General features: G+C 42.0%; 1 protein-coding gene across 8 annotated transcripts in view; it reads right to left on the reverse strand.

Annotated features, from left to right (window-relative positions):
- The window catches only part of pam (peptidylglycine alpha-amidating monooxygenase), a 136,277-nt gene that overhangs the window by 34,427 nt on the left and 88,284 nt on the right, over positions 1 to 13,566 (reverse strand). For all 8 annotated transcript variants that reach the window (XM_039779401.1, XM_039779398.1, XM_039779399.1 and 5 more), the window contains 6 exons: positions 12,951 to 13,080; positions 8,249 to 8,365; positions 7,165 to 7,237; positions 5,330 to 5,540; positions 1,325 to 1,525; positions 3 to 118 (listed from right to left, as the gene is read on the reverse strand). In XM_039779401.1, the coding sequence (XP_039635335.1) occupies positions 3 to 118; positions 1,325 to 1,525; positions 5,330 to 5,540; positions 7,165 to 7,237; positions 8,249 to 8,365; positions 12,951 to 13,080 (848 nt within the window). The remainder of the gene's footprint in view (positions 1 to 2; positions 119 to 1,324; positions 1,526 to 5,329; positions 5,541 to 7,164; positions 7,238 to 8,248; positions 8,366 to 12,950; positions 13,081 to 13,566) is intronic.

A 13,566-nucleotide genomic window follows, 5' to 3' on the forward strand; every position in this document is an offset into this window, starting at 1 on the left:
ACCTTTTTCTCTGGGTTGAAGGTATCCAATATGTCCGTGGTTGAATAATCTATTACAAAACCTCGTAGTGGAGCTGAGCGATATGGAGATTCCCCATTTACTGCAAAGATCAAGCCATCTTTGCACACACACACACACACACACACACACACACACACACACACACACACACACACACACACAGTTAGGGAATCCTTGAAATTTCCTTGAATCATTTAATCAAGCATTTAATCATGCATATACTAGCATTTTTAGCTAATACATCCTGACTTTTACCCTTTACATATGTTACACCTCCAGTTTGTAACACAGGCTTTCTGTTTGTGTCTGAGCCCAGGCCAAGATAACCCCAATTACTTAATTTTGACATCCCATGAAAGACATTGTACTAACCATGAAAGTAAATTGATTACCCTTTTCAATTTTCATTAGGACTGAATTGGGACTGAAAAGAAAAATAATAGGAATGCACCAATTGCAGCCGATACCGATGAGTAGAATTTCCATTTGGTTTGTTGATTCCAATGCCAATGTTTGTTTTCTTTTGCACCAGGTAAACAAATAAATCTCATTATAGAAAAAAATATGAAACCATTTTCATCACACTAACTGTGGTTGAGAAGAAATTCTCCACCACCACCAGTGTACCTGAAGGCACCATGGAGGCCCATCAGAGCCCACATGCTTTGTTGTTTGTTTACATAACTTACTCACAGGGAAGGCAAAATGTTGTCACAGCGGTGACTTCAGGGAAGCAGGAGGATTTTCTGTTGTTTCTCCGTCATGTCAGACTCTGGCAGTGGCCATGGTGTCTGGAATAGTCAAGCTGCAGGCTACCGGTAAGCTAACACTACCCTGTGTCTTTAGCTGCATGCTACCAGCTGGTAAGCTACGCTGTTCGCTGGGATTTCGGTTTGTGCTTTCTAGGCCTCCAGGTCATCTCTCCGTTTTTACCTTTCAGGTTATCGTTGTACACTTAAAATATAAAAACAAAAATAATTTTTTGAAGCTGGGTAGGCTACTGTTGTAGGAATCAGACCAATTAACACAACATTAAGGCAGCGCAAAATAAGTAAACATCGGCTACTGCCATCGGCGCTTCCCCCCTTATTTGCCGATGAGCCAATGACTATAAATGCCAATTTTGATGTCCAGCTGATGCATCGGTGAAAATAATCCAAGATTTTGCTTGTGGGAATATAAACACAACTTTGACACAGTTCTATAATCACAGTTTAGCATTTGAACTGAGTAACAGGAAAATTAAGCGAGGGACAAGGGGATGACATGATTGATGTCCCTAGCCAGCTCAGTCAGTACTCACCTCCAACAGGGCTGTAGGTTATGGCAAACACCTCCCCTGCAAACTCCTCTTTCTTTATTTCCTTGACAAACACTCCAGTTTTGGCTATGAAGCACTGGATACGTCCGTTCTCTCTGTCAGCCACACAAATTTCCTGTCTGTCAGGAAGAAACACCAGGCTGTGGGGGATCCGGAACGGTATGCGCCTTCTGTCTGACGAGCCTTTAGTCAGAAAAATAAGGCAAGATGGCTCAATATGTGCAGATGGTGTCCACTGGTGCATTGGTGTCAGTGGTGTGTAAAACTACTGAATGATAGCGTTATTAAAAAAGTTCCTCTATGAAGAAAACAACAATGTTAGCAGCCAACTAACACTGTATAAAAGTCATATTGTCTTTTCCAATGATTGTTTTTAATTACGGTACCTTGGGCTTTTTGGGCTGTGGTTAGTGTGTGTGTTTATGAGAGACAGAGTTTTTCCATCCACATATGTTCCTTGGATCGGCTCGGCACATTAGCCCAGCACGGCAGGGATTTGCATTTCCATTACAACAGGGCCACCCGCTTGACAGTGAGTCTTCAGTGCTGGTGAGTTGGGTGACAGGGCGATTTATACAAAAAATAGCCTAAAGTTTATGGACATAGTGGCTTAATCTATCCATGGAAAAAACAACTAATTTCAGCAGATATCTTAGTTACAAGAAGATTAAGCTAGCAAGGCAGTTTTGTGTTTCTATGTGTGGTATTTATTTAGTTTGGGAAACGATTTGAAACAAAAGCATGATGCGGCCAGCGTAGAGGTCAGTAACACTAAAGTAAAGCACACCCTCTAGTGTAATATTGCTTAGTAAAATAAGATACATAGATATATATCTGAAAGTATGATGGATGCAGGAAAGAAGCTTTAAACCACAGAGATTCAGTGGTAGATACAAAAGTACTGGCACTTAAGACACACTGTCAAGTCGGTGGCCCTGTTGTAAAGAAAATGCAAATCCCTGCTGTGCTGGGCTGATGCGGCGAGCCAAGTCGAGCAGAGCTGAGCCAAGCCAGCACATGTGTATGGAAAATTCCTACGAGAACGTCCATCTCGGACGCGGCTTGTAGCCATAAAACTAATTAAAGCTGCGAGCAGCGATGGACGGGCCCTCGCGCCTCTGCGCTGGCCGCTCCTTGCGACTGTGCATTTGCGTGGCACTCAGACGCAGCAAACCGTCACCAATGAAAAGGGAACTCCCCGCCGAGTTCAACGATACCTCACACAAGACTACGTCATATGGTTCATTAGCTGTGAAAAGGGGCGTGGCTAATGCATAGGGGGCGGGCCAAACCATCACCAATGAATAAGGAAGTCTCTGCTGAGTTCATTGATACCTCACACAAGGGTCTATCTTAAATGGTTCAAATTTTAAGAAAGGGGGCGGGGCTTAAGCATAAGGGGCGGGTCAAACCATCACCAATGAAGAAAGAAGTCTCTGCTGAGTTCAATGACACCTCACACAAGACTCTACGTCATATGGTTCATTAGCTGTGAAAAGGGGCGTGGCTAATGCATAGGGGGCGGGCCAAACCATCACCAATGAATAAGGAAGTCTCTGCTGAGTTCATTGATACCTCACACAAGGGTCTATCTTAAATGGTTCAAATTTTAAGAAAGGGGGCGGGGCTTAAGCATAAGGGGCGGGTCAAACCATCACCAATGAAGAAAGAAGTCTCTGCTGAGTTCAATGACACCTCACACAAGACTCTACCTTAAATGGTTCAAATGTTATGAAAGGGGGCGTGGCCTGCGTAAGTGGGCGTGGCCATATTATAGGGGGCGGCTCAGTATCACACTTAGACCACACATTCTGAGTTTCATGCAAATCGGATGATGTTTGTCATATAAGGCAGATTTCCTGTTGCCAGCGGGGGGCGCTATGACCAAAAGTCAATTTTGGCCTGTAGGTGTCCTCAGGCATGGACCCTTGTCCATCGTGAGAAATTTCGGGCAGATACGACAATGTACACTCAAGTTACAACAACTTCTTTGTTGATCGCTAAACACTCAAAATGGCCGCCACACCACGCCCACACCGTCTGACGAAAAGTTTTTCTTTTAATAACTTTTCATCGTTAAGGTGTTGGGATGGTACAGACCAAGTTTGAAGTCCATCGGATGAAATTTCAAGGAGGAGTTCGTTAAAGTATAGCACCTTGACTTTTAGGCCTACTTCCTGTTGCCACTAGGGGGCGCTATGACTTTAAATACGTAAATTTTCACCAGACTTGATGCGACCGCCAAATTTGGTGAGTTTTTGAATATGTTTAGCCCCTCAAAAAGCCAATTCATTTGACGGGAAAAAGAAAGAAAGAATAATAATAATTCCTTCAGTTTCAATAGGGCCTTCGCCGCTGTCGGCGCTCGGGCCCTAATAATTCCTTCAGTTTCAATAGGGCCTTCGCCGCTGTCGGCGCTCGGGCCCTAATAATGCCTTCAGTTTCAATAGGGCAGTTTCAATTTGCTAATTAATTACAGAAATTAAAACCGCGCAATCTAAAGGCCAATTGACGCCATATTTGGCAGACAGCCTCATTGGCACATGAGGAACAACAGTTTTAAGTTTTGTGTCCATCGGAATAGCCATTGGCAAGATACAGCCATTCCTGTTTCCACACCCACCTACAGGAAGTTGGTTCTCCATAACTTGTGCATTGTTTTAGCTATCAAAATTCTTTTGATAACTCTTTGTCACGAGGGTCCTCCGAGTCTGTATGCAAGTTTTTGTGCCGATCGGACTCGCGCCTCAGGAGTAGTTAGACAGAGTAGGTTTCCCATATATCAATATTTTGCGGATTAATTAAACAAAATTAAAACAGCGCCATCTAATGGCCGATTGGTGCCAAGTTTGGCAGAGATGCAAATTCTACCATGAGAAACGACCTTGTCAAGTTTCGGGCCAATCGGAATAATTGTTGCCAAGATAATGCAACTTCCTATTTAGACAGGAAGTTGCTATAACATGCACATTTTTTCAACTATCAAAATTCTCTGGATAACTTTTCGTCATGATGGTCAACAGATACTACCTGCAAAGATTCAAGAAGATTGAAAACACGGCCTAGGACAAGTTTGAAAGAATGTAAAACACCTGAAAAATGCATAATTAAAAATGGCCGCCTTCCGGTTGGGCGGAGCTAATGAATGTAAATGAGAAATATGTCCGCAGTGATAAGAGCAATATGTGTACTAAATCTGGTGAAAAGTGGAGCAACTATGTCCAAGTTAAGGCCTTCCACGCATTAGGGGGCGCTATGGAGCCCGCTTACAGGTATGAGCCAAATCGCTGTACAGTCTCGCAAAGCTCCCAGGTGTTTATGTGGGCGCCAATTTTTGTGAGTTTTCGTGTATATTGAGGCCGTCAAAAATTTTCCCAAGGGCTAAAACATATTAGGGGGCGCTATAGAGCAACCATACCACCCTCAAGCCTAAATGTGTATTCAGATGAAAGAGTTTAATATTCTGCACATAGCTTCAAAATTTTAAGAGTTTTCATGCATCCTAAAGTCCTCAAACAAGTGTTCGTAAAATGAAGATTATTGCACGAAAAACAAGATTTCGGAAATTTTAGAATTTTCTAATTTTTTCTAAAAATAGCTCCATGGAGTTCAAGATGAGACCTATGTTCCCTCAAAAGTTGGTATATTAACTTATTACTTTTATAACTTTAATGTTATTGTATATCCTGGTCGTATTTAATTGATGGAGTTTATGTATTACATTTATTGACACATTTTCAAATCCTACACAGGGGTGTTTAAAATGTATGCAGAAAGAGGAAAAATTGGACATAAGAGAGTGAAATAACATTTGTAACATAACATGCTCTCCACATGCAGAATGCCTGTCATTTTCAATGGTTAGCTTATTGGAAATGAAACTGAATGTTTGTATTATAAAAACTATTAAAAAAGGGGGCCCTTGTCTAACAAGACCTTCTTTAAAAATTAAAGAGTGTTTGTGTGTGTGTAGAGTCAGATTCCTACCTGCACCCCACTCAGACAGGTATTTGCCATCAGCAGAGAATTTCAGTATTCGGGAATTGCAGTAGCCATCAGACACAAAAATGTTTCCAGTCTCAGTATCTACAGCCACATCAGTGGGCTGGCAGAAGTGGTTGTTGTCACTTCCTGGTATGAAAGCCTCTCCCAGTGCCAGCAACATTCTGTCTCTGCCGTCACTGCTCACTTTTAACACCTGATGATTGTGCAGAAGGGTGTAATGGTAAATTACTGACTTGTTGTTTTATTGCTTAATCTCTCAGTGTTCACCTTGTATAAAAAATTTTAAAATGTCATGATGTGCTGATTCTTTAGAGTCTTTGTTCATTCTCTCAGACTCTCCTGATTTTCTAAACCTTCTTTGCACAAAGAATAAAGACTTAAAAGACTTTGTTGACTGAAGCTTTATTTCAGATCTCACGTATGTATAGAATTTCCACCACAAGGGCCAGTCTTTATTGGTCCTAAATCATTATATGTGTTTAAGATGTCACTTATTGACCAGAGTTTACACTCAAATAAACAATTCCCAAAATATTACTCACACTTGAATTCATCCACATGCTGTAACCGCTATGCTATACGTACTATATATGCTACACTGTAACTATGTTTTGTTTTTAAAAAGCATTGTTTACTTGTGATTTAATATTCTTAAGAAAGCTGCACATTTCATATTCAATAAAACTCAAAAGTAAACAATAACATATTTTATAGAGCTGGTTATTAATAGGGTTTAAAGTGAAGAAAAAATCCTGAGCCTGAAACTTATTTTTGAACAGAGAGGGGGGGTGAGTTCACAGTGTAATATTTCAATATGCAATCATTAAAGTGAATTTGATTGGCAAAACAGTTAAAGTCCTTCTGACATTACACAATAATAAAAGTCATAATTTTTCAAAACTATAAAGTTTTGGATACATTTTTACTTCTTCCAACCATCTGTTAAATTAAGAGTCAATGTAGATTTACATATTGCAATAATATCATAATCCTACAATGAATCATTGTGAAAACAAAACTTTCTAGATGTGTTGTTACTTTGGCCAGGTCATCATCAAAAAAGCGAATTTGTACATTCATGATTTTGTCCATGTTGATATTAGCTGCTTTATTTACATTCATTAAAAACGTTGCATTGTTTAGCTTTTCATATAGCTAGACATCTAAACTCTGGGACAAGGCTGTTATGTTTTAAATACCTGCCATGGGATTCCAAACAGACAGCTTTGTCAAGGCAGTTTGGGCTTCAGATAGCTTTTACACAGTGGCCATCGTTAATGACAAATCATGTTACGCTATGAACGTGCACACACATATTGTTTGTATCACGGTCGGTCAGTGAAGGCGCAGTCGTAGTGGTAGCGGGAGCTGTCGTTGCCGGTAACTTACTTGTATGACTTTGTGACTAGCAAGCACTTTCTGCCGTACAGTATCTTCCTTGAACATACACTGCAGAAGCAAGTACCCGGCTTCCTCAATTTGAGGCACCAAGTGCTACATGGCTTCCCGTCTCCACCCTTTTCCTCTTGTCCTCTATTCATGCCCAGCGCCATTTGTTTTTAACTCCTTTCTCAACTAAAGCTGTATCTACATGCTCCAAGTTTGATAAACTTTGCCTCCATTTTTTTTTTTGCCACATTACCACGAAGACCACACCGCCACCGCACTCTCACATTTCGGCAAAGACCCGCCCTACTTTGCATCTGATTGGCTAGAACTAGTTTCATTGGTAGGTGGAAGTTCGATGATTGGTTAAATCCAGCGCATCAAAACAAATCCCAGTTAACGAGTAAACGAGACTACTACCTGCAGCTTACCTGATGAAGAGCCACATCAGTGATCCAGTAATTATTCTTCTTGTCAGTAGTTATTCCATGAGGCAAATAAAACCTGCAACATCAAAGATATGAATCATTGCAAGACTAGAGATGCACCGATCGATTGGCTTGTGACCAGAATCGCCTGATTTTCTGCTTTCAGATATAGCTGATTCTGTGCCAGTCAAATTTACATGTTGGTGGTTTGTGTCGCATGCAGTATTGTCACAGTCACACAGATGACTTTCTCGCTAGATTTAGTGACTTTTTAGATCCTATAAGCAACTTTATTTCTAAAAAGTGATTAGTGAAAATTTAGCAAATTCTGATTCAGACCATCAGGAAAAATTTAGAAATATATTTGAAAATATTATAATCCATTCCCATGCATGCTGCTCAGATAAATCGCAGTGACTGGCTCTTCTACCAACAGAGTGTGGTCTCTCCCTCTCAGTAAGCGTGGGGCAGGCAGGAGGGCACCGCTCGCCGCAGGACTGGGAGTTAATATAATATAGCCTAATACACACACATTTACATTCTTGTGTAAATAGATTCTGATCCATAAATAGTTTTGTATAAATAAATCAATCAAAAAAGAAATACATAGTTTTAGATACATAATAAATACTTGACTCTCTATAATAGACCTACATACACAGTATGAAATTAGGGGTAATGCTATATAGATCTGTTGCGCCGGTTTTCTTTTGCAAAAGTAAAATATGTTATATAAAGTGGGATATACCATTATATATTTTAACTGGACTTTATTTGTACAAAAAAAGCTCTGTCCAGTAGCACGCAGCACTTTATTTTACTTTGAGACTTGTTTGAGATGAGACTGAGATAATGTCCTGTAACCTGGTGCAGTTTTGGAGAAAATATAAAAGTTATCTAAAGTGACTATATGTAACTTTTAAATGTTTCTGAAACTGTGTACTTTTTCCTTCCTTTTACCTGTAAGCTGTTACAGGTCATTTATGACGAGACTAACAGCGAAAAGAACACTATTTTTAAATAGTTTTTATTAATGCCTCTTCCGGGTCTGGTTTTTCATCGTAAATTAAAGCACAATATAACTTACATGTCTCTGCCAGAAGCCTTCAGGATGTTGCCTTTGGCAGGGTCCACAACCAAAATCGTGGACTGCTGAATTGGACCTAGGGACCTCTGCTGATATCTAGCCTGGCTGTTAAAAGAGCTGAAAAAACAAACATTTTGTTTGTAGTTCACAAAAGAGAAAGAGAGAGAGTGCAGTGAATTTTCCATACTACATTTTTTAGTTAGTTCACTAACAATGTTTCCCACAGGTTGAGAATTTACTTGTGGTGGTGGGTAGCACAGGATGTGATAGCACGGCATGTTATGGCTGTGTCCAGTAGGCTAATAAACTAGTCAAACAAAGGTTTATGAACTATTTATTGAAAAAAAGACAACAAGATAATTTTACATGAAATAACTATTAAAGGAACACGCCGACTTATTGGGAATTTAGCTTATTCAGCGTAACCCCCAGAGTAAGACAAGTCGATACATACCCTTCTCATCTCTCGTGCGTCAAGACGCTGTGACGGCTCCAGCATTAGCTTAGCCCAGCACAGATCCTGCAGGTAACTGGTTCCAACTAGCCTACTGCTCGAATTGAGACAAAGTGACAAACGCCAACATGTTCCTATTTACATGTTGTGATTGTAGAGTCATTAGCGTTCAGCATAAAATACAGCTTTCTATCCGTAAACAAACCGGAACTATATTCTCAGACAGGCTTGCTGCGAGGCATATCACTCCGCCCAAGTACTATATTCTTCCGCCTGAGAATATAGTTCCCGGTTTGTTTACGGTTAGAAGATGGCTGTGTCTCATGTTACGTTGTTTTTTGTACACGCTGTGACTCTACAAATCACAACATGTAAATAGGAACATGTTGGTGTTATTTTGTCACTTATTCGGAGCAGTAGGATTACTGGAACCATTCACCTGCCTGTTCTGTTATGGGCTGATGCCGCTGGAGCCGTCAGACAGCTGTACAGCATGCAAGGAGATGAGAAGGGTATGTATCGACTTGTCTTACTCTGGGGGTTGCGGTGAATAAGCTAAATTCCCAATAAGTCGGCGTGTTCCTTTAAGATATGAGATATGACTGTGATCCATACAGAAAATTACATGTTATTATAAATCTCAACACTGTGCTCATGGCATGTATCCTCCTAACTCCTGTTAAATCATATTAAACTAAGACTATCTAAAGTTAATTCTTGTTCATTTTGTTTGTTATAGATCATTGTTTGGTTTTTAAAGTATTTTAATCCAAGTTTTGGCCACCATATTAATGTTAAATACGCTGTTTTGTACTATACATGTCCGTGTTGCACTCATTAAGATCTCATCTGAACAGATTTTTGTTATTGAAACAAATCTGGATTTTAGTTTAAAACTTTTACAGTGAACTTAATAAACAGTAAATAGAGTTAATGGGTATGGGCACACAGACAGAATGAATGGGAACTGAAGGTTCAGTTAGCACTGATAATTGGACCTCTAACGGACTCTGGGTATTGCTCCTCTCCAATCTCGAGCACGCGTTTGCACACTGAAATTTGCATAAACGTAACCCGCCTATCAGGACGTGCCTACCTGAACCATGCAGCAGCACAGCATAAAAGGCAGCGTGCCCGCTGTCTGACATTCGGTTTCTCTTCAGCGACAGCTGATGAAGTCGCCGCTTCACGGACGTCAATGTGCATTGTGTCCACCACCAGCCTGCGAAGCTGGCTGAGAGCTGCCCATGGTTAGACACCTACGGTGATCCGCGTTCCTCCTCCGTCTATGGGCGTCGAGGAGGTGAATCTACCCTCCCAGGAGGATACATTTCCTCAGAACGGGAGGGGACGGCGAAGATGTTTTCATGGACCTCATCACCGGCTTGGTATTTTCCGTGTAGGCCAATCTTTCATTTATGGAAGGTTTAACGCCGGAGAGGGCCGAGAGGGTATATCACAGCTTCTTAACTGCCACTCCGCAGCTGCCCGCTCGTCCCCTGACACAGTTTTACGAGAAGTGGCAGAGCACCTGCGCAATAACGGTGAACAGGAAGCTGAGACTGGGCTAGTCTCTCTCAGGAGGAGATGAATTTCCTCTCGGGGGGAGATCCAGGACCTGCTACAGATGCAGGCGGTGTCTGTCACTACTGTGCACGACAGATAGAAAGGGTCCTATATTTCAGACCGATCAGAGCGATAGTGGGGGTCTTCACAACCCCTGTTAAAGGGGACCACAAGTGACCTCATACGTCACGGTGTTCACGGACCCCTGCCAGACAAGTGGATGCTTCACCCTGAGGGGTGGACACGTTGCACATGCAAGGCAAGGCCATGAAGGCTGCTTTACGCTTTTCCGCTGCTCCATCTCATCACTCCCCTGCTGGAGAGGGTGAGACAGGAACGGTTGTCAGTCATTCTGGTGGCCCTGGTACAGCACCATGACACGCAGAAATGACTCAAATGATGGCGGACCGGCCCTGAAACATTCCCTAGTTCTTAGGACTCTGTCTCAGGAGGCGGGGGCAATAGGTGCTAGGGATGTAACGATTCACTAAAACCACGATTCGATACGATTTTAAATTCACGATATGATTTTCTCACAAGTTTTTTTTAACAGAATGACATGACTGAAATATATCCCTTTATTTATATAAACTGTATAAAACAAGCAGATGTGTGCAATTGAAATAGTATTTTATCTTGAACTAAAAATTTATAACAAATTAAAGATATTCTTGTTTATTGCTAAGGCCATATGGTTACATTTAAATGACTAATTTAAAATGTAATAACAATAACTTGTAACAAAGTTTTTTACCAGTCATTTGCTGTTAAACCACAAAAAGAAGAAACACTAGATGGCAGAAGGGTATTTTACAACAACAATAAACCTAACACAAGCTTAGGGAGCCGGACCCAAACGCAACACTCCCGTCACTGTTGTTTATCCAACAGCGGCAGTGTCCATGCTGTCTGAAAGTGCAGCGTATCTCCTCTGTGTCTTTAGCTGCAGACTGTAATACGTCCCGGTGCTGGAATCTTTACCGGCTGTATGTTAACTAGCATCACACCCAAGGCTGTTTTCTTATCTCAACCGTTTGTAATCTTTACACATTTAAATCGATTTTTAACCGATTACCAATGCATGGTTACATCCCTAATGCGCTACCCACTCTGGGCCAACCTCTCCAGGCCTGGCTCCTGAGAGGGACAGGCTGAGGAGGGCTAGACTGTCTGTACAGGTTGTGCAGAATATCCAGGCGGCAAGAGTAGGAACAACCACCGCCTGTTAAAGGAAAAGTGGCTGGTGCTCCAACGCTGGTGCACGGAGAAGAGGCTAGATCCTTTGTCTTGCGCTGTCGACTCTATTTCTCTTTTTTGCAGTGCTTGATGGATAGAGGGCTGTCTCATGCCGCTATTAAAGTGCATGCAGCTGCCATCTGTTCCTGCCACAAGGATTTTAGCTACAGACCAGTCTTTGGCCACCCTCTTGTAAGGAGGTTTTTGCAGGGGGTTGGGAGACGACGCCCAGTTGTCCGTGTCTGCCCAGCAATGGGAACTGCCATTGGTGCTTGAGGCTTTAGTGAGGGATCCCTTCGAGCCTCTGGAGCGTTCCTCTCTGAAGGCGACGTCGCTCAGGACAGCCTTGCTGCTTGCAATGGCTTAGGCTAAGAGAGTGAATGAACTGACCGCCCTGTCGGTATACCCCGGTTGCTTGTTGCTCAGTGGTGGCCGCAGCGCGGCTACTCTCACAAGAATCCCTCCTTTGTTCCCCAGAACTTAAGGAACTCGTTTAGGTTGAGGGTTATTCAGTTGGATGCTTTTTGTCGTCCACCCCATGCGGGGGTCCGAGAGGCAAATTGCATTTGCTCTACCCGGTTTGTGCGTTGGCATGTTTTGTGGAATGCCCAGAAGCACGAAACAGCTGTTTGTGTGCTTCAGGGATGGTTTGGTCGGTAAAGCCTTATACAAGAAGTGCCTTGCGGGTTGGCTCTTTGAGTGCATCTCAAGAGACCCTACCGCTGTGGTTCATGCAGGTGTCGTGGCCTTTTTCGGTGGTCTGTGGGTTTTTCGGAGTCTGTGCTCGCTGGATCGACAGGGAACTGGGGAAAAGGGATTGGTGTGTGCCAGTTGTGCCACATCTGGCCCCCCTCTGGGCGTGATACACCTACATGCTCCCCTGCTCCCTGATGACTTGAAGGATGTGGTGTGTGGGGTGTCCTTGCTTGTACTTTAACCCCTGCAAGGTTTCATGCTTGGGATTGGAGAGGAGTATAACACATAGAGTCCAGTAGAGGGCTTCGTCTGTGCTTATAGAACTAGGGTTATGAGAGCATAACGTTCCTTTGTTTTTCTCTTAACTAACACTTTTGTTGTTTTTTATTTTGGTTATATGATTAATAAAAGTAAAAAAAAAAAAAATTCCATTTCAACAATAAGATTGTTATTCTATTATTGAAGTTATTTTTGTCCATATGCCCTGGCAAGATCACCAGCCATTGTCTGTAAAGAATTTGAGATACATTGGCCCTTTATGGACAACAGGCCTAAAAAAGAAATGTGGGCTGTAGTTCAAACCAGATCTGTGCTGTCTGTGGGTGATGGATTGTATTTCATCTGATGGACAACTGAAAAATGTTACATTGCATTTAAAACAGTGTACATTAGGATTTTTCAGTTTCAAGGACTGGCAGAAGCCCTGTACCAACAGAAAATGATTATATATATTGATTGAAAGAGACTTACTCTGCCCCCCAGTGGTGGTCACCTCTGTGGAAAATGACCAAGTTAGAGTCAGAGTCAAGGGTAAGTCCTGACACCTGACCCAGCTGGAGAGAACTCTGAGGCCATGCTGAGACTTGCTCCAAATGGTAGTCTACCACACACACACAAACACACACACACACACACACACACACACACACACACACACACACACACACACACACACACACACACACACACACACACACACACACACACACAGGTGATCAGTGACATTCTGTAACTGTTGCTAAAAAAGGGCTTTACATAGATCTGTTTTGATCTAAGTATCTATTTGTGTCTGTGTCTCTAGCTCAAGAACCCCAAGTTGACAGTGGATAAGCACACACAAAACAAAGTTGCAATGAGTTAACATGAATGCATTTCTATGACAAAAACCGGTGCTGACATTTTTTTCTACTGACAAACCACATATACAGCACTACCCCTACCAAATCCCAGATAATCCTAATCTATTTGGATTTCCATTATTTGAGTTTTAAAACTAGTTGTACATAAGAGGTCTAAGGGCCGGGTTTTGTGTTAACATCTCAAATGTGTTTATAGCTGATTTGAAGAGCAACTCTCAAGCAGGGTA

Source organism: Perca fluviatilis, chromosome 17, assembly GCF_010015445.1.
Source record: "Perca fluviatilis chromosome 17, GENO_Pfluv_1.0, whole genome shotgun sequence".
NCBI classification, from domain to species: domain Eukaryota; kingdom Metazoa; phylum Chordata; class Actinopteri; order Perciformes; family Percidae; genus Perca; species Perca fluviatilis.